Source organism: Ascaphus truei, chromosome 14, assembly GCF_040206685.1.
Source record: "Ascaphus truei isolate aAscTru1 chromosome 14, aAscTru1.hap1, whole genome shotgun sequence".
Lineage (NCBI taxonomy): Eukaryota > Metazoa > Chordata > Amphibia > Anura > Ascaphidae > Ascaphus > Ascaphus truei.
In genome coordinates, this window is record NC_134496.1 from 40,506,446 (window position 1) to 40,528,914 (window position 22,469).

Here is a 22,469-nt window from a genome sequence, read left to right on the forward strand (position 1 = left end):
AAGGGGAGCAATTAGGACATTTTATTGTATTATACTTACAGTTGTACACTTTTATTTTTGATTAAATACATCAATCACTTTGTTTTAACCCAACATATCACTACCATTAGTCTACCTTGTTCTTACAGATGTAGCAGATGCTATTGCCTCCACTGGCATGCTCCCTTGGGTGACAATGTTTGCCCTGCACCCTTACCACGCCAATTAAATGCCATGGGCGCTTCTCTGGCTGGCGCATTGGGCGTGTCCCACAGTGCAGTAATGTCTTCTACATCTGTATGTGGGACTACACTTTTAACATTCTTTGGAAGAAGATCGGTCCCACACTGAAGGATTGGTTTCTTAAAGAAGGTATCTGTGAGGTATAAATTGCTCTGCACACGATATCTTAATGTAGGGGTGTGCAAACGGGGGGACCTAGATTTTCTGGGGGGGCGCAGCAGTTAAATGAAGTGCCTGGGGACCGCGCAAGGCCTCTATAACACACTTCCCCTTCCCTTCCAGCGATGCGTCATCATGGTAACCCGGCGTCAAATGACGACGCGGGGTCACGACGTTACCATGGCAACGTGACGTTACATGACCCCGTGCGTCATTTGACGCCGGGGCCGAGTGGAGGGGGGACAGGCGCGAGGCGCAGAGGAGAGCAGGCAGGGGTGCGCACGGGGGGAAAAGTTTGCAAACTCCTGTATTAATGAATGACCAACTCAAATGCTTGTATCAAAACCTACAACGAATCTACATTTCCCCAAGACCAATATGGCTACTACATCTTTGAACCACACTGGAAGTTAAGTTAAGACTTGAAAAGATTAGTAAGGACATCCCTCTTCTACTCATCTATTGAACTCTCTCCCTATGTTTTGTGCTAGTTATCAACTTGTATCCTCTTCATCTCTTTTGTTTTTTTAATTAATTTCTTCTGTTCGTTTTGGCTCACTGGATTGCCTGGATGCCAGGTAAAATCCCCTTGTATTCAGCCTTCAAGCTGTCAGTCAGACATCAGGCATTAACTACTCAGTGTTGTAACATGTTAGAAACATCTCTCCGAGATAATAATACCCAAGGACTACAGTTATGTTGCATTGTCTCTGTGGAGTTTGACTCATGAGAGGCTGGCTATCTCCAGCTTCCCTGACTGTCTCAGCGCTAGACAATTTTTCATGTGTTCAGAAGCAAAGGTTGGAGAAAAAAAATTCATATTTGTTTTCTTCTCTTTTATCCCTGATTTAAATCCAGTTGGCAAAAACACATTTCATCTCAATGATGGAACATTTTCCCCCCTGGTGATGTGTGCTATATTTCAGATTTTAAGGCAATCCTGAAAAATCCCGAGATTTGTGTTCGTGAATTATTTGCGTAACTGCATTTATCAATGGTGTGACAGGGCCTTTCCCTGGTTTAAAAAGGCAGCACACTTAAAGCCTGTCTGTAGCTGATGAGTCCAGCAGGGAGCTGGTCAATTCAGCTAGGGTCAATTAGCCAGTCACACCTGGCTCAACAAGCAGGTTTAAAGGTGTGCAGCGCAAACTGCATAGGGTCCTCTAGTACTGAGGGTTCTCAAGCGCAGAAGGACGGTGCTGCCATAGAGATAACAGGGAACCAGACCGTCTTTTCTAGAATGCAGCGGACCCTGGATCCTGCCAGAAGGTCCACCCCATGGACACCAACCCAGACCCGGACTGAGGGAAAGAGCCCCTGCTTACAGGTATAGGGTGACCATATTGTCCCGGGTAAAACCGGGGCACAAATCGCGCAAGTGCCAACAGCGCATGTGCAAACTGAGCTTGCCCGCCATGCATGCGCGATTGGAGCTTGTCGGCTGCGCATGCGTGATTGGAGTTTTCCGGCCAGTGAGTTTAGACCGCGCATGCGTGGCCAGCAAGTTCAGAGATAACCGGGGCATTTACAAACATTTCGGAATACCGGGACAGGGGACGAAGAACTGGGACTGTCCCGGCTAAACCAGGATGTCTGGTCACCCTATACAGGTTCTTCTTTGGACTTTGGGGTGAGAGGTTGGTAAGAGGCCTATCCTCCCAGCCCTGCAGATAGGGACTAGAAAGTATGAGCTAGCCATTACAAAGGGATAGGCTGTTTGTTTTGAATGCGGGGATAAAGCGATACTATTTAAAGCCGCGGGCTAAAAAAAAGCCAACGTTTATGTCCCCTTACATACGTCTCCTTCATTATACCTCTGCACTTCTCTCCTACAAATGGTTTGGCTGAGAAAAGAATGAAGGTTTTGTTAGTCATTTGCCGAGTTCTGCCCTTATTGACAATAGCTCACAATCTTTACAGGGAGAAGGAGATCACGTACCTGCTTCATCATAAGACACGGTGAGCTTTTCCAGCATTTCCCGGTCTATTGCTAGAATCTGCTGTTCGAGTATGGTCTGGTAGGAGAGGACGCTGTTCTCTTTATCCCTTTCATAATCTTGAAGATTTTGCTTCAGGACCTCGGGTAGATGGATCTTCACATATTCAGCTGCCGACTGCACATCAAATAAAAAAATAAATAAATAAGATATAATTTGTCTAATCCAGGCTTCCAAAACCAGTCACATCTCCCTACATATCAGCTTTGATCTCTCGCTATGCCCCTGCTCGTCTCCGGCGCTCTACCCATAATGGTCTCCTTTCCACCACTACTGCACTACCGCGCCTGAAACCCTTTTCCCTCACTGCGCCTTACCTGTGGTACTCTCTCACACTACGTATACGCCAAGCACCGTCTCTCCCCACCTTTAAGTCAAACCTTAAAACTCGCCTCTTAAATAAAGCTCTTTAATAGCCTAGAACAGGGGTGCGCAAACAGGGGGGCCCTGGGAGGGGGTGGAGGGGCGTGGCGCTTACAGAGGCCCAGTGCGATTCCCCGAGGCATTAAAATTAAATGCTAGGGTGCGAGTGCGAGGCCTCTGTAAGGTCCCTTACCTTGACTCCAGCAGTGTCCGGCAATTCGTCGCTATGGCAACATGGCATCAAATAAGGCCGCGACGTTACATGATGCCGCGTTGCCATGGCAATGTGATGCCACATGACGTCAGAACGCCGGAGACAAGGTAAGAAGAGGGGGGGAGGGGGAGGGAGGTGCAAGCAGGCAGGGGTGCGCAGGGGAAAAAGTTTGCGCACCCCTGGCCTAGACCATGGGTGGCCAACTTCAGTCCTCAAGGGCCACCAACAGGTTCGGTTTTCAGGATATCCCTGCTTCAGCACAGGTTGCTCAATCACCTGTGCTGAAGCAGGGATATCCTGAATAACTGACCTGTTTGGTGGCCCTTGAGGATTGGAGTTGGCCTGGCCTAGACTCACGGCTGCTGTCCCACACCCACAGTCACTCCTACCAACCATTGTGGCCAAGCACTGCCATCTACAGCCCTTATTCCCTCACCTGCTGTCTCTGGAACTCTCCCAAAATTCCATTGAGATTGTTAGATCCCCAGGGCAGGGATTTCCTATCCTATTGTCTGATCTGGTTTGTTGCACGTCTTGTACTCGAATTCCCTGCACTGTATGGTCTGTCTTGTAAAGACCCAAGTACAGCTGTGGGCGCTATATAATATATACATACATATCTGTAGCCCGTTTTCTTTCAGAAGAGCTGGTAGCCTGCTGCAGAGCAGCACAACGAGTTACCAACCTTTCCCGCTGATACCTTAGAAAAACATTTGCTAACCCTTTTAGCACCTTGGTAATCAGCATGCAGCATATTGTTTCAAGGAGATTGGGCAGGAATATGTGGGAGATCTCTTAATTTTCCATTGATTTATCGCAAGTAATTAGGCATAGTGGCGTCTACATCTTATATGATAATAGATTTTGTGCTCCAAATTAAATTGAACTCCACATTACAGTAAGGGTCTCTGTGGCGGAGTCTAGCACGAAGCAGAAGGTTTAGAAGCACAGGCAGCATCCACCATCATTTTAGATCTATCCTCAACACCTTGAATAATAGGAGCTGTATCGGGGAAAAAAAATCTAAAATACAATGTTCGAGATGTTCTTTGTCTTCTCGGGAACCTGGAGGCAGCTGTCTTTAATTTGTGAGGTCATTGATGACACTAGATTAGAAGGATAAAGTGTACTGTAATTTATCATGGAGTACTCTGGGCTCCTACGTCTGTCTTATGGACCAGCTCAAACCGATTCCTGACTGCAGCTATGTAAAACAACAGGGGAGGAAGACGTGCCAACATCAATAGGTTTGTTCCAGGAGAAGCGGAAGCAAGTGGGGTTTTGTAATGAATCTCACTGCACTTCAGTCACTCAGTATCAGAAATTACATCGCAAAATCAAACAGGGCGGAGTTGTTTTTTTTACAAGGTGTAGCCTACCTTTAAGTTTACAAAGAGAAGGTTTTTAACTGGTTATATAGCAATAATAAGGACGAAAATCTTCTTACAATCTTGTAAATGCACTGACTGATGCAGGGGAGCCTGGTTCAAATCCCAGTACCAGCTCCTTGTGACCTTGGTCAAGTCACTTTATCTCCCTGTGCGCCAACATTAGATTATATATTCTACAGCGCAGGGACTCACTGTGTGTGCAACATTCTATGTACAGCGGTGCCGTACCCTGTCAGCTCAACATAAGAAAAAACATTATTGTTAATGACAGCGAGTTTGAAGCAGGGGGGAGTCTGGTTCAACAACCGGTGTCAGCTCTTTGTGAACTTGGGCAAGTCACTTTATCCCCCTGTGCCTCAGGCACCAAAAAACAGATTGTAAGCTCGTCTGGGCAGGGACTGTCGGTAAACATTTCTCTGCATTGCGTAGCGTGCGCTGTACTGTAATTGTGATGCGCTTTGAGCCCCATTGGGAGAAAAGCACTATATGAAATAAAATTATTATTAACGTGTGTTCAAACGAGTTCTTTCATGTTGGTCCAAAGGAAATGTATTGTAAACGACAAAATATCCACAGCTTGTTTTCAGAAACAGAACATAGAAAAACAGAATGAACTAGCACTCACCCTGCCTGATATAATCCAGCGAGTGGTGCTATGATCCTGCTTCTACACCGCAAGAGGCATATAACTATACGGAAACCAAACTGGATCAGCACCTAACATAAATCAAGGAAAATGAAGGACTACGTTTTGCTTTTGGTCTCAACAAGTTTCTTCTTTAATGTATCAAAAAAAAAAAGCAGCACTACAGAAAAAAAGCAGCACGGGAACAGAAAAGTTAGCAGACACACACTTCCATGTGCACAATACAGGAGGGCGACGTTTCTAAGCCTCCCTTTGTTAACTTTTCCTTGCCCTGCGCGTGCTGCTTTTTTCATTCCTTAAAGAAGAAACGTGTTGAGACCAAAAGCGAACCGCAAGTCCTTCATTTCCCTTGATTTCATTTGAGTGCTGATCCAGTTTGTTTTTTTGTTAAGAAACAGAACGGTCTCCGGGTCACTTATTTATACATTGAGGTGCAACGTGTATCTTAACAACTCAATTAGACCTCTGCGACCTGAACAAGAGAACAATTTGCTATCTCGTCATGTGCAATCTCGCTTTCCTTTTCACTAAAATTGGAGCGACTTTTAATATAACCCTAAACAAGGTTGAGAAGAAGGCTTTGTGACCAAGTCCTGCCCTCATAAAAATTCATTTCTATTTGAATCCTGATCTTACATATGCTTTCTTGGTCCAATAGAATCATAGTGCGTGCGCGCTCGTATGCGGTCAAACACGTTGCAACAATGTGTTGGTCCAGGGGGCGAGCGCACGTGCCCGTGAGCGCTCTGCGCTCAGCTGCTTCCCGAGACAAATATTTTTGTATTTGTCGCGCTTGCCCTGGTCGCGTGCGCGGTTCAGCCAATGAGGGCGAATTCATCATGCCCACCTGTCTCCTGCATATCTCCTCCTATCCTTGCCTCCGCTGAGGCCGCACCTCCTCTCCGCCCCCCTCTCTTATTGGTCATGCTCTCCCTTATATGCTCAGCTGTGCCACTTGCACTTTGGCTTGCACATAGTTCCAGTTAGCGGTTCTCCCACTTCCTGGTTCCTTGTCCTGCCTTGTCTTGTCTCCTAGCTCCTTGTTTCAGATTGACCTCCTGTGTACCGACCCGGCTAATACTTTGGACTCCGCACTTCTGGATTACCGACCCCGGCTTACCTCTGACCTTCCGCATCTCTCCAATCCACGGCTTACGGACCTCTACGCTCCTACTGGCTCCAACCCCTGACCACGGCTTAACGGACACTGACCATTCTACCGGCTCCCACCTTGCCGAGGCAAGTACCGGACCACTCTACTCTCTCCAATCCTGACCCTGCTACCTGACCATCCACACTCCAGACGTGCCCCCGTGGCTGTGGGTGACGTTTATACCCATTCCCACATCAGTACCAGGGTCCTGTCTTGTTTGTGGTGAGCACAGCGTTACACCCCATAGTTTATAATTAGCATTAGCATCTGCTGTGCGATACGCTTTCTGACCAGCTGGCTTAGGGAGGATTTGTTCCTATAAAGTACACCTAGTTTGGCATAAGTTTTGGATGTCAGGGTATCAATGTGCAACCCAAATGTTAAATGGGAGTCAAACCGTATGCTCAGACACAAAGATGTATACTTATGTGTCACTGCAGGGGAGGCCAACTTCAGTCCTCAATGGCCACCAACAGGTCAGGTTTTCAGTATATCCCTGCTTCCGCACGGGTGGCTCAATCAGTTGCTGTCATTATGATTGAGACACCTGTGATGAAGCAAGGATATCCTGAAAACCTGACCTGTTGGTAGCTGGGAACTAGCGTTGGCCACCCCTTGCATTACTGCATCTCCCAATTACTTATACCAAGTGGAGGCCATGTAAATGCTAAAACAGACTCAGAATCTCTGGCATATAATCGATACGTTGTATGCTGAGACCATTCAATGTTCTTCTGAATTTGCAAAGGATGAACATTTAAGGGACATGCTTCATTAAAAGTGTCATATTTCTAATATTAAAACAGGAATAACTTACTACAATTCTAACGACGGCAAGACAAGACACCCACAACTGAAGTTCGAATATAAATTAAGGATTTATGCCTCTGTTACTGTAAAATATTAATATGTATGTATGTACATTAAAAATAACATGTTTCCAGGAAGAAAAATATGCTTTGACATATTTGCAAAGAGAATATTTTATATGCATTTGCATACAAACGTCTTAGAGCAGTTCAGTCAACGTACAAGACATCAAACCCTTTGCCTATGGTGCATATGCTTTAATGAAATCGACACATGTGATCTTCTAAAGATCAATAGAGTGTGCCAGAAAGAAATGGGGAATTCTGTGCTGGTCTGAAAGGAACAGTATGGAAGATCATCTGTATCAAAATCCTTGAGCCTCTTTTGTCTAACTATTCTATTTTACGGTGTCATTTAGGAATGTGATAGGCATTTTGCATGTCACTACCAAGCCTCTTTGGACCTCGATCTTCCAAATGGGTCAGTGCCCTTTGGGTCTATATTAAATCATTTATGTATTTTACAAAAAGGTTATTCTGCACAAAAACAGAGATTTGCTTTTTTTGTATTTCCTTTTATACCTGTTTTTTCTAAGTGATTTTACTGTGCCTTAGCAGACCCCCTGCTCTTTCAAATATGAAAGCTGTATCCCTCATTGCTCCTGTAACTAGACCATGTCTATATGAATAGGTACTGCACATCTCTGATATATTTTTTTCTTAATGGTTAAAGGACTCTGTAACAGGGGCAAGCCTGTTAACAGCTAGAGCTGTCGGATGTCGGCCAGGTAATGGTTAATCCCTGCCTGGAGGAAGGTAGAACTACTAACCAGCCCAGCTGAGTGTAGCAAGGGTTTATAGGGCAGGAAAGGGCAGTGTTGGTCTCTCCCCGATCTGCGTACAGACCACATGTACGTGTCCTTGCTGTATAAGGGCACCAGGGAGTACAAACCACATGTATGTGTCCTTGCTGTATAAGGGCACCAGGGCCTATAGACCAGGGGTGCGCAAACTTGTTCTCCTGCGCCCCCCTACTGGCGGTCCCCTCACTCCCGTGCCCCCCCTAACCCCCACTCACCTGCGCTCTGGCGTCATGACGTCACATGGCCATGGCGACGCAGGAAGGAAGCCGCTGGAGCCTAGGTAAGTGAAGGTTTACAGAGGCCCTGCAGCTCCCCCGGCACTTAATTTAAGCGCCTTCGGGCAGCGCGCGGGGCCTCTGTAAACCCCGCGCCCCCCCGCCGTCAGTCTCGCCCCCCAGTTTGCGCACCGCTGGTATAGACCACATGTACATGTCCTTGTTGCATAGGGGCACCAGGGCGTACAGACCACATGTACATGTCCTTTCACATAGGGGAACCGGGCGTACAGACCACATGTACATGTCCTTTCACATAGGGGAACCGGGCGTACAGACCACATGTACATGTCCTTGCACATAGGGGCACCAGGGCGTAAAGACCACATGTGCATGTCCTTGTTGCATAGAGAAACCAAGGCGTACAGACCACATGTGCGTGTCCTTGCTGCATAGGGGCACCAGGTATCTATATAGACGTGAAAAGAAAAACAAGCGCAAATAACATTTCTAATAAATCAAATAACACAGATGGTATACTATCCTTAATGAGTGCAGCTCCCGACGTAGAATTCAAACCACATTCAATCAGCAAACGATTGAATTTGAGATTAGCCCCTCAGGAAGACTTTGCAGTGGAAACGCGCGTTGGGTGAATCAGTGATTACTAAGAAGCCCTTGTTGATGGCATCCAGAGTGGAGGACAACTTTATTCAGCCCAGTGCATGCTGTGAAGGCCGTGGAGCAGATGCTGTTGCTGTGAACATCTTTGTCTGACCATATGACCCAGGGTGGTCTGAATGCTCACAAACAAAGGCACTTATGTAAGTGGAATACTTTGTGTTTTTAATATTAAAAACAGTACTATACTATTTTTGCTTCCCCTTTTTTGTATATGGATTTCCCCCCCTCTCTATGGATCTGGAGTACCTATCTGGAGACAAAAGTTGGTAACTTCTAATAACCACAACGCTTTCATTTCACGTTAAACACGTGAGTGCAAATTTCATAGAACTTTCAACATTAAAATCATTTGTTGGGGTTGACAATATTGCACTATTTTGTGTTTTCACTTTCTTTCCATGTCCTGATGTGATTTGCGCACCTGTTTCTCCGTCGTCATCTATATAGACGTATATGGACTTTCATACGCTAGGGAAAAGTCTGTATTTTTATCATGTTGAAACTTCGGCTAAATAAAAGCCTACGTTATTTTTCCCAAAGCAAGTCTCCTGTCTTCCCCTCTGCGTGCATGGCCTGCAGACCCTTTAAAAACAAACTCTATGAAGATCTTGCGTTAGGCTTGTTATATAGTGCCGGGATCACGCTACGCGCGGCATTTTAGTTGGCTGACGTCAGTCAGCCTTTCTATAATGGTGCCGCGCGCGCGCATGGCAAGGAGAGTAGAACCGGCCGACAGGGGAAAAGAAGAAAAACAGAAAGAAATCGCGCTGCTGCCACCTCTGAAAATTTAAATATATGTGTGTATATGAGTGTATACTGTATGTGTGTATGTGTGTGTGTATGTACAACGTATTAAAAAAATCATCTCAGGTTTTATTTATTTTAAAACACACACACACACACACACACACACAGTCGCACACAGTATATACACAAAACGTGTGCGGCACGTGCACGCGCCTTCGCACGCGCAAGGCCGCACACACAATATAACAGCCCTTAGAAACATGGATGGGTAGACACGCCCGCATCACGTGGTCTCTCTTCGGAGTGATCACGTGATCAGCTTTCTGTCCCCGGCCCTTGGGACGGATGCGACAGGGAGCAGCTCCCCCTTCAGTGTGGGACACGATCGGCATTCCACAGAAGCACCAATCGTGTACAAAAAACAAGCAAAGGCCAAAGGGCGTACGTGTACGTCATAAGGGCCCCTGTTGTAGCACTTTTCTTGACGTGACAGAGTACGTCATTAGGGCACTCAAGGGCTTGAATCCCTCGCATCACGCGAGCCAATAGGAAGCAGCAACTGATGACATCGCGCCTTCCTATTGGCTGGCGTGATGTAGGCCATTAAAGCCTCCATTTTGTTTCCACTTGAGACTGTAATGGCGACACCTTCCCTGGTAAGTATTTCAAGAACCAAAGGGTCCCCAGAGCTGCAATGAACGTGTTCACCTCCGGAGACCCCCGGCTTCCTATTAACAAAATTAACAAAAATAAAGAGGTGGGGGAACCAGAGTAGCGGGAACAGCTCCTTTAAATACCATTTTCAGATAATAAGCTACATAAATGTTTGCGTTGATGACTTTAACTCATTTGGAAATGAAGGATAAGACATCGAACGATCCCGTGTGTGCTGGAGGAAGAAGTCTTTAATGCTCTTAGATTGCTTCCTAATCACAATGAAAGATTTCCTCTGACAAATTGAACTGACAGCATGTTCCCTACATACTTTAAAACCATGCTCCAGGTTTATATTTAGATTTATTAGGTCAGTAGCTGATTAAATTACAACATTTAAATATCACTGCGACTTTGCTCGCCAACACTGAATGGCAGGGTGTGCAGAATGCATGAAATTAATAGAGATTTTTTTGTTTGTTTTAAATTAACTTCTAACATGCAAGTTAGAATTTTGATTGAGTTTCCTATTAAAATTACTTGAAGTAGTACAAGGATTATGGAAATAGTTTTTTTTCGGTATAAAAAAAAAATCTAATTTATTCAGCCCTGTTAAAAAGGACACAACCTCTCCGAGGCATTTTGCACCCAACGATCCTTTATCAAGGAGTAACACATTATTAAAATGCAAGATGTTCCGTACCCAGAAGCGTCCTACGTTATCCCGCAATACATCCTACGTGACCACGTAGATATGACGTTGGGGTCAATGAAGATGCATGGTACCGATTGTAACTACTTCTGAAAAAATGCATATACTGTGTCAGATTTCGTTGCAGGAGTTGAGGAGTTTCTCCCTATAATATCTATTTATGAGGAATAATAAAATGGCATTGTCATTTATTTCTTATTTAGTGCTGAAAAATACAAATGTATGTATGTATGTCTTTATTTATATAGCGCCATTAATGTACATAGCGCTTCACAGCAGTAATACACGTGACAATCATATAAGTAACAAATAATACAAATAACAGATCATGGGGATAAGTGCTTCAGACATAAAGTAACATTTAGGAAGAGGAGTCCCTGCACCGAAGAGCTTACAATATAATTGGTAGGTAGGAAGAATGTACAGAGACAGTAGGAGGGTGTTCTGGTAAATGCATCTGCAACGGGCCAAGCTTTATGTATCGTGTGTATAGTACTAGCCGCGGAGCTACTCATATGCTTCGTTAAGCAAGTATTTCTTAAGGTGGGTCTTAAAGGTGGATAGAGAGGGTGCTAGTCGGGTATTGAGGGGAAGGGTATTCCAGAGGGGTGGGGCAGTCAGTGAGAAAGGTTAAAGGTGGGAGAGGGCTTTAGATACAAAGGGGTAGAGAGAAGACATCCTTGAGCAGAATGCAAGAGTCAGGATGGTGCATAGCGAGAAATTAGGGCTGAGATGTAAGGAGGGGCAGAAGAGTGTAAAGCTTTAAAAGTGACGAGAAGAATTGACTGTGAGATACGAGTTTTGATAGGAAGCCACGAGAGTGATTTCAATAGGGGAGACGCTGAGACCGATTAAGGAAAGAGTAGAGTGTTTCTGGCAGCAGTGTTTAGGATAGATTGTAGGGGAGACAGATGAGAGGCAGGAAGGCCGGACAGCAGGAGGTTACAGTAATCGAGATGAGAGAGAATGAGGGCCTGAGTCAGAGATTTAGCAGTCGTGCAACAGAGGAAAGGGCGTATCATTGTAATATTGCGGAGGAAAAAGCGACAGGTTTTAGACATGTTTTGAATGTGAGAGGAGAATGTTAGAGAGGAGTCGAGTGTGACCACTAGGCAGCGTGCTTGGGCTACTGGTTGAATGATAGTACTTCCAACAGCAATGTGGAAGGAGGTAGTAGGGCCAGGTTTGGGAGGAAGTATGAGGAGCTTTGCTTTTGCCATGTTAAGTTTAAGTCGGCGGATGGCCATCCAGGATGATATCGCAGTGAGACATTCAGAAACTTTAGTCTGTACAGCAGATGTAAGGTCAGGGGTTGAAAAGTAAATTTGTGTGTCGTCGGCATAGAGGTGATATTTAAACCAAAGAGATGTGATTAGGTCACATAGAGAAAGTGTGTACAGGGAAAAAAGAAGAGGTCCCAGGACAGAACCCTGGGGTACCCCCACAGAGAGAAATAGAGGAGGAGGTATTAGCAGAAGAGACACTGAAAGTATGATGGAAGATGTAAGAGGAGATCAAGGATAGAGCTTTTTTACGAATACCAAGAGTATGGAGTATGTGACAGAGAAGGTGGTGGTCCACAGTATCAAATGCTGCAGAGAGGTCGAGTAATATGAGCAGAGTGTAATGACCTCTGTCTTTGGCAGCATGGAGATCATTAGTTATATTTGTGAGGACTGTTTCAGTCGAGTGAGCAGTGCGGAAGCCAGATTGTAGAGGGTCTAGGAGAGAATAGGAGGTGCGACAATGGAGCAAGCGAGAGAATACAAGACGTTCAAGGAGTTTAGAGGCAAAAGGCAGGAGGGAGACAGGTCGATAGTTAGAAAGACAGGTAGGGTCAAGCTTTCTGTTTTTCAGTAATGGTTGTAAAAGCGTAAAAATGTTACAACAAAGATTAAGTTATCAAATGAGTTTATTCAGAGTGCACACAGTGGAGACAGCTTCAAAACAAAAAGCTCTCTCTCAGATAACACGGTATGCCATATATTTATACCCTAAAACCTAAAGCTCCACCCCTTTATGGGGGGGCTTGCACGTCACTAAATATTACCTCATTTTGTAATACATAACAATACTAAAGCTGATGTCATTTTGTAATACATAATAAATGTATGTAAGCTAAATATCATTGTGGGGTTAAATGTGATGTCAGTTCTGCCACTTGGCACATTGTACGAGAAACTGAGCTTATCTTAGACTACTAACGAGGCTCTCTCATAACTTCTGGCCTGTTTACACTTTCATTTGGAGCTGATTGGATGAGGAAAGATCAATAAAGTCAGCTAGGAGCGAAAACATTCCATTCTCTCTTTCACACAGATTTCTTCACATAGAAAGATGACATTAAAACTCACAAAGACAAGACAAGATGGCGGACTAAAATAGTCAAACAAAATGGCTTCTTTGAGCCTCATGCTGTTACGTCAGACCCCCTAATGTCTCAACTTCGTCATGGTATAACTGTTGCATGTTTGAAGGAGAAGGGAAAGGTACCAGAGTAGAGGGAGGAGTTAAAAATGTGTGTGAGCGTAGGGTATATAGTAGGAGAAAGAGAGGTTTTAGGAGATGGGAGGGAATGGGGTCAAGAGGGCAAGTGGTAGAGGGAGAAGAGGAGATCAGCAGTGACATAGCCTCCTTTTAAACAGTGGAAAATAGCCAAGGAAGGCAGGAGGAGAGTTAGGAAGCGGTGTAGGATGGGAGGAGGAAACAGAGGAGACGTTCTGATGTACTATATGAATTCCACCTTTTCCTTAAAATAGTCAGCAAAGTCCTGAGGTGAGATGGAGGAAGAAGAGGCAGCTGAGGGTGGTTTGTGAAGAGTCAAAGACAGAGAAGAGTTGAGGTGGGTAAGACTTGTGTGTGTTGATTAGTGAAGAAAAGTAGGTTTGTTTAGCTTGAGAGTGTGCAGAGTTGAAACAGGACAGCATAAATTTGTAGTGAAGGAAGTCTGCGAAAGTGTGAGATTTCCTCCAGAGGCATTCAGAGGAACGAGGACGGCAGAGAGAAAAAGGGGCATGTAGATCAAGAGAGGAGGATAAGGCAGAGTTGTAGTTCCTGACCAAATTAAATTAAAAAAAGCATTGCACTGGATCTCTTCAATCCTGTCCTTCAAGATGCAAGATCTAGATCTACAATAACTAGGAAGAACATACCTGTTGGTCCAATAAAAGAAATGACAAGTTTCACAATTACAACGCGCCTGTAATATGAATTACCATTACATGGTACTTCTTAAACCTGCAGACCAAACAATATCCTACATGTGTTTTTTTAAATAAATCAGTTCTGTACGTACTATGAGAAAATACTTGTAGCTTTGTTTTTTTAACAACTCTGATTGACATTTTTAATGTAGTATAATGTAACAAGCATTTTTTGTTTCTGTAGCAACCATTTACAAAGTCACATCCCCTTCCTCTTCTGAAACAGGCTCTGTCAGACCCTTTTTTGAGCCCTGCCCTCTCTCTAGCAGTGCACCAATTATATCTAGTGACTGCCTGGTCACATAATCTTCCTCACAGAACTTTGCATCTTTGGTCCTCTTCTGCTGCACGGAAAGCCTTTACTGAACCCCCGAGCCGAATCTTCGCCGATCGACCCCAGGAGAATGGATTCATCGGCAACTTACCTAATTACTTATCATTGTGTTGATTGTATTGATGCATATTAAAGGGGGGACAAATGGCAGCTTGGACTGCTGCTTTAAGAATGCTTATAGTACAGTGACTGCTTTTATGATAATGTGTGCACAATTAATATGTGCAAGGACCAGAATTCTCTGCATATATACTATTAATTGCTGTTTTCCTTTACAGCTATAGCATTCTTATTAAACAAAACGGATAAAAAAAAATATTTGTATTCTCGTGTTTCAGTGTGAGACGGGCAGGCAAATTATTGAAGATAAGGAAAAAGCAGAGTTATTAAATCCATTCTTTGTCTTTGTATTTACCAGAAAAAGTAGGGTGTAGGCTGCACTCAACGTTTATAAAGAGATAGATAAATCTGGAACATACAGTGTAGTCCTGTCCACACTACCCATGGATATATGTAGGCAAGGAAGAATGTATGCAGCAGACTGCAAGAATCAAGCACAATATATGCTACAAAATGCATTTACTTAAAGTTTAGAGCAGGGGTTTCCTAATCTGGGGGGGGGGGGGGGGGTGAGGCTCACATACCCGGCTTGAGTCGGCTTCAGTACACGCGTCTCTATAGCAATGCAGCGTCAAATGACGCCGTGGGGTCATGTGACATAACCCTGCAGCGTCATTTGATGCTGCATTACAGGTAAGGGGGGGGGGGAGCGTCACAGGGGGACAGCAGGCAGGCGGAGGGCGCAGAGCAGGACGTTTGTGCACCCCTGGCTTAGAGCTTAGAGCTTAGTGCAGGACAAAAATACAGAATTGATAATGTTTCTGGGCAGCAGCACTTTCGTCTGATCACTGGGGGTATACTGCAAACATTTTCCCTTTGCCCTGTATTTACCAGGGAGGAATCAATTGCAAAAATAGTGCTGCAAGAGAAAGCCACAAACTCTGTATGAACAAAACATTGGTTAACTGAGAAAGAAGTGCATAGGCGGCTTGATAAAATTAAAGTAAATAAAGTACCAGGTCCCGATGGCATACAGCCAAGAGTTCTTAAGGAGTTAAATTCAATAATAGCCAAACTATTACATTTAATATTCAAGGACTCAATTTCCACAGGCTCAGTACCACAAGTACTGGTGTGAAGCAGATGTGGTGCCTATATTTAAAAAGGGAGCTAGATCACTACCGGGAAATTACAGACCTGTAAGCCTGACATCAATAGTGGGGAAGCTACTTGAAGGTTTAGTACGGGATAATCAGGAATACCTAAAAAACCCTAAATGATTAGTAATAGTCAGCATGGATTTATGAAGGATAGGTCGTGTCATACTAACCGTATTAGTTTCTTTGAGTAGGTAAGTGGGCATTTAGACCAGGGTAATGCAGTTGATGTGGTCTACTTAGCTTTTGCAAAGGCTTTTGATACGGTTCTGTTATGGATTACAGGTAGCACAGGGTCATACATAGCATACATATGTCTTAAGTACAGCTTTGAGCGGGTAGCACAGGGTCAGACATAGCATACATATGTCTTAAGTACAGCTTTGGGCATACTATCACATATTCACTAGTTTGTTGCTTTGGAATAAGTACATAACATATCTGAAGTTTGCAAATAGAATTTTGCTGGTGAGATAAGAAATCTTAGCAGAGCAGGTGTTCACGCCTTCTCAATGCATGAACTTACGATAAATGGCACGGATATAAGACCACAAACATCTTGTAGTTATTTTGCTACGCAGATAGAAATGGGTTAGGAAACGTTGCTAGTTTTTGGGTTATTTCCCTTGTTTTCCACGAAGACAATCATGACGTATGACAAGGGCAATAAAGGTTTGTGTGAGGCTAAACCAGGACCAGAACTGGGTGGCAAGCCACGACAGACGAGACATACCGGGACTGGCATAACATTATCGTAATACCTAGTTGGTTTGTGAGTATGACAGCATACCCAGTAAATAATCTCTGCATACATAGATTAATAGAAGTATTGGATTATTAACAAGTTTGCTTATTGTTTCTTATTATCATATTGTATCTCAATAAATATGAGTCTTATCTTATACAACTCTGAGTGACCTCTCTTAATAATATCCTCACGATACCCTGCACACAAAGGGTGTGAGGTCGTTTTCTCTGCAGGATAAGAAATTGTGATACGTTATGTCCTGCTCTAAGCAGAAGTACTGTATCACAATTTCTTATCCTGCAGAGAAAACGACCTCAAACCCTTTGTGTGCAGGGTATCGTGAGGATATTATTAAGAGAGGTCACTCAGAGTTGTATAAGATAAGACTCATATTTATTGAGATACAATATGATAATAAGAAACAATAAGCAAACTTGTTAATAATCCAATACTTCTATTAATCTATGTATGCAGAGATTATTTACTGGGTATGCTGTCATACTCACAAACCAACTAGGTATTACGATAATGTCATGCCAGTCTCGGTATGTCTCGTCTGTCGTGGCTTGCCACCCAGTTCTGGTCCTGGTTTAGCCTCACACAAACCTTTATTGCCCTTGTCATACGTCATGATTGTCTTCGTGGAAAACAAGGGAAATAACCCAAAAACTAGCAACGTTTCCTAACCCATTTCTATCTGCGTAGCAAAATAACCACAAGATGTTTGTGGTCTCATATCCGTGCCATTTATCGTAAGTTCATGCATTGAGAAGGCGTGAACACCTGCTCTGCTAAGATTTCTTATCTCACCAGCAAAATTCTATTTGCAAACTTCAGATATGTTATGTACTTATTCCAAAGCAACAAACTAGTGAATATGTGACAGTATGCCCAAAGCTGTACTTAAGACATATGTATGCTATGTCTGACCCTGTGCTACCCGCTCAAAGCTGTACTTAAGACATATGTATGCTATGTATGACCCTGTGCTACCTGTAATCCATAACAGTTTCACACAAGAGGTTAGTGTACAAAATAAAGCAAATTGGACTCAGTAATCACCTTTAGGTTGGCTAGAGAGCAAAGTCTCCATCTTTGCTGATGACACTGAATTGTGTAAGGTAGTAGAATCAGAGCAAGATGTAATTTGTCTCCAGAAGGACTTGGAGAGACTGGAAACTTGGGCAGGTAAATGGCAGATAAATGTAAGGTTATGCATTTGTGAAACAAGAATAAACAGGCAACTTACAAATTAAATGAGACCGAATTAGAAGAATCCTTAATGGAGAAGGATTTAGGAGTGCTTGTAGATAGCTGGCCTAGAAATAGTGCTGCAAAGGCAAACAAGATCTTATCTTGCATTAAATGGGGAATGGATGGAACGGAAGTAAGCATAATTATGCTACTGTATAAAGCATTAGTAAGACCACACCTTGAATATGGAGTACAGCTTTGAGAACCACCCCACAAAAAAGACATGATGGCACTAGAAAAAGTGCAGAGAAGAGCCACCAAATTCATAAAAGAGATGAACAATCTGACTTATGAGGAGAGGATAGTTAAATTACATTTGTTTACATGAGAAAAGAGGCGTCTAAGAATGGATATAACTATATACAGGGCCACCGACAGGGGGAGGAAAGCCAGGACAAGTGTCTCTGGCCCGATGGTTGCTGAGGTGTCAAGCCGGCCACTGCTGCAAGTTGGGCCCGGCCAGAGGTCGGTCCCAACATCTGTGTCCGGCTGCCAGGCCCTGCTCTTCCCAGCTGCTGCGGGCCTCCTCTCAGGTCGGTACGCGCTGGAAGCTAGGCCCAACTTTGGGCCCAGCTTCTGGCATGCACCGGCGGGAGAGAGAGGCAGGCCTGGCAGGAGGTCCGCAGCAGCTGAAAGGGAGGCCGATAGTGGGAGAGAGTCCCGCAGCAGTTGTGGAGTGCCGGGGTCCGGCAGCCTAAGACCACCCCTAAGGTAAATGTGCATGTTTGTATATTTGGAGGTGGAGGGGGCGGGGGGTTTGTATATTGGGGCAGATACAATAGATATCTTCAAAAAAAGGTTGGACATCTTTTTAGAAAGGAAAGGTATACAGGGATAGACCAAATAATTAAACATGGGAAGGATGTTGTTCCAAGGAGTAATCTGAGTCATTAAGGAATTTATTTTTCCCTTATGAGATATCTATAGATGATGTTTCACTAGGGTTGTGCGTTTGCCTTCCTCTGCATCAATATACTGCAATGCAAATATAGGATAAGTATCTGTCCTCTAAATTTAACATCGTTTGAACTTGATGGACATATGCGTTATCAACCTCATCTACTATAACGATGTAACAGGCTGTATATATACACTAGCCAGGAAATGATAAAGACACAGGCTGGATATTGGCTAATATTCGGAATTCTGCAACTTGCCTGAAGTTAAATAGCTTAAAATTATATAGTATTTTAGCCCCTGGTTGGATACTTCACATTTTAATCTGAGATCAGGAGGCTGCCTGCTGTATTAATGAATCCATTAAAATGAACTATAATGCAACATGACTCATTCAACTTTGGCATCAAGTACAACAAACCGCTGTAAAACATATGAAAAATCAGCACTTTCATCTAGTAAAAAAGAGGGCTACAAATAACTGCAAATAAAGTGCATTCTCCAGATTCTTTTACAAGAGCTGCTACTCTAGCTAAGATTAAATAGTTCAATGTTACTCTCTCTAAAAGTATGTTGTTTTAAAGTGAACGGGAGTAAAGGTGTGCTAAAGCTTGGCAGCCTTTTTGTGAATCTGGGCCTCAGTGTGGGGAAAACATATTTTTAATTTGCAAACTGCCAACATTTCTTTGTTTTTATAGCTTATATATATTTCATGATACAATTCTCCGGTATTGTCCTAATTTGGAGAAGAAGAAAAAAGTGGAGAACAGACACGTTAAAAACTCAAGGAGTTCCCCCGCCCTTCCTTCCCTTCCCCCTTTTCCCTATGTATTTGTCTGGTTTGGTTATTCTTTAAATATGTTAGTGGTAGTTGTTGTTAATTTGACCCCATCAAGACTGTTCAAATATGACTGAAAGTTGGGCTGGACTGGCCCGTATGTTATTTAGGGCTCTCTGCAGTAAGCGCCGAAAAGCCGTTTTTTTCGCCATTTTCTCGCCAATATTGTCTTCCAGATTCAGTAAGCGCTGATAAGCTCCAAAAATCGGCATTTTTATTAGCTGAAAAGCCACTTTTCGCCACTTATCGGCACTTTTTGAAACCGGCTGAATTCTAGTAGCCCCGATCAGCTTTCCGCTGCTGATCGGCACTCTAGAATTGAGATTTTTACGGCAATCCAGCCCGCCAACTAAAGTTGGCAAGTTGCTGGGGGAGAAGCATCGGCAAGGTCGGCACTTAGAAAAAATCAGGCCTTTTTCCTGCCTGGGATTGATGCCGGGGGTCTCCGGAGCTGATAACCATTAATACCAGCACCGAAGCCCCTCCGGCATGCATCCGAGGCAGAAAAAATGCATTTAAAGCCCACTTCATTACCTTAGCGGCTAACCGCTAAGGCAATGAAGAGGTTAACCAGCCGTGCCAGGTTTATTGTGGGTAGCGGGGGTGGGTGAAGGGGGTATTTGGCCTTTGGTGGCTGTTTAGGGCTTGCGGGGGGGTTGTGGGTGGACTTAACCCCTTCATGACCTTAGTGGTTAATACCGCTACGCTCATGAAGGGGTTAAGCTGTCCCGCTACCCACCCGCAAACCCGTGACAGCCGCGGGCCTACCCGTGGGGACCCCATTGTGGCCCACGGTGACCTGCGGAGACCACCTGGTGGACCACGGTGCCTGGCGGGGACCACCCGTAGTCCTCCAGACCTATTTGAAACATGGTGCTGGGCTACTGTAGGTCTGTGAGGTGACCCGTCAGGCCCACCGGGGTCTCCCGTGGGTCTGGGGTATTAACCCTGTGTCTAAAATAATAAATCATGTATTTATGGGGGGGCACAGGGGGTGGGTAATGTATTTAATAAATATAATGATGTTTATTGTGGGGCTGTGTATTGTTTTTATTGTGGGTACTGGGGGGTGGGGGAAGGGGGTAATGGCCCCAAGGGCATGTGGGTACGCCTCCCGGCAGAGTAGTGGGTGAGTGGGGGTGGTTAGGCCTCACGGGGTGGGGGGTTGTGGGGGAGGGTATTTAGGCCTCCCGAGTGGTGGGTGAGGGTGGGTTAACCCCTTAATGACTGTAGCGGTTAATAACCGCTATGGTGATTAAGGGGTTAGGGGACATTACATTGGCTGTTTTTATTCCTGTTTTGCAGCATAAGAGGGGGCATGGACGGTGATGAAGATGAGGATGGCCTTCATCGTGGCAGCTGGACAAGGGTGAGTGCAATATGTATTTCATGTATTTATTGTTCCTTATGTATTTTAAATGTGCAAATGCACTATTATCCATTTGTGGATAATATTAATTTTGCACATTATTATACTGTATGTGTTAAGGGTGGTGTATTTATGTGTTGTAATTTTTTTTGGGGTGCACTGAATTGGTACTGCAGGCCTGCGGGGAACACCCGAGGGCCACCGCCGGCCTATAGTATCATTGCTGTGCATCCCAAAAATGTGATATATCTAATGGGGTATAGGGGTTGTTGGGGGCACAGGGGGTGTATATTGTTTATTGCAATGTTTATTGGGGGCAATTGTCCCCAATAAACATGCTATTATGCCTTTACCCCTTCATTGCCTTAGCGGCTATCCACTATGGTAATGAAGCAGCATTAATGTATTTTAATAATATTGTGCGGGAGCAGGGCATCCCCTGAACTGAACCGCATTGATTTCTGGCTCAGGGACCCCTTGCTTCCCGAGTTACAGGCCCCGGTATGGGGCATCGGTGCCAGTGTCAACGCCATCTTTATAGCAGGCACGTCGCGTATGGGATGACACTATTATTAAAAATACATTAATGCTGCTTCATTACCATAGCAGATAGCTGCAAAGGTAAGGAATGAATGTTTATTTATGTGTGTTTTACTCATAGTGTAGATGTGCAGAGGGTCTCCGGAGCTGAACCGCTTTGGTTTTAGGTCCGGGGACCCCCTGCTTCCTGAGATACAGGCCCCTTTATGGGGTGCCGGTATCCCTCTGCTTTGTTTACATTCCGCGGTCACGTGATCGGGACATTTAAATGCAGAGGGATACCGGCACCTCATAAAGGGACCTGTATCTCGGGAAGCAGGGGGTCCCCGGACCTGAAAACAATGCGGTTCAGCTCTGGAGACCCCCTGCACATGTATACTATGAATAAAATTTGATTTGCATTTTTTTTTATTTTGCCGAGGTTTGCGCAGAGAGAACGGCTGATCTCTCTCTGCTGCAGGCACATCTCGGCAGGGGACGGCGTATCGCCAGGTTATCGGCAGACAGACTGTCTCGCCACCGGCTACTCGGCGTGTTGCTTTCGCAGTGATTCGCCAGGGATTCAGCCCTTCCTGAATACTGCGAGGGCAAATCGCCAAAATCATGCCGATATTGAACCCCTGCCGAGAGTGCTTTTTCGGTGCTTACTGCATGAGGCCCTTAATGTGAAAACTGCTAGATGTGGTCCTAAATGTTCCCTTTTTCATTTTCTGTATCCCATTGAAAACAGCAAATAAAATTAAGTTTAAAAAGAAAAAAAACACACAGTATAATAAAAAAACTAATATTTGAACTTATGAAAACCAACAGAGAACTGTAAAGACTGTTTGAGATGCTGATAAAAAGGTTTTTGAATAATGCATTCAGACGGATTATTCTCCCTACAGGTTTCATTCAGCAAATATTTTGCCTTTGGTTTAATTTTAATCATTGGAAGCACTTTTGCCATTTGAAATCAGTAAAATTATTTACATGAGAATTATTATGCTTGACTGAACTCTGCATTGTATTTTTTTCCCTAACTTGTCATAATAAAGTGTTAACAAATGCATTTGCAATTAGATTTACTGTGACTTATTCAGTGGCATGGGAGAACATGGTACACACGTGTGGGCATGAAATAAACATGGGCTTATAGGAAGATAGCTATTGTTTTCCAACTATTCTTTTATTAATTAAAGTTGCAGTTCAGTCAATATCCTGCATGTGTGTTTTTTTTTAATAAATCAGTTCTGTAGTA

The 22,469-nt window shown here is 44.1% G+C and overlaps 1 protein-coding gene across 1 annotated transcript in view; it reads right to left on the bottom strand.

Moving 5' to 3' along the window:
* PPM1L (protein phosphatase, Mg2+/Mn2+ dependent 1L) overlaps positions 1-22,469 on the bottom strand; it is a 162,281-nt gene that overhangs the window by 39,397 nt on the left and 100,415 nt on the right. Inside the window, exon 2 of the mRNA XM_075570605.1 lies at positions 2,321-2,495. Within this exon, the coding sequence (XP_075426720.1) occupies positions 2,321-2,495 (175 nt within the window). The remainder of the gene's footprint in view (positions 1-2,320; positions 2,496-22,469) is intronic.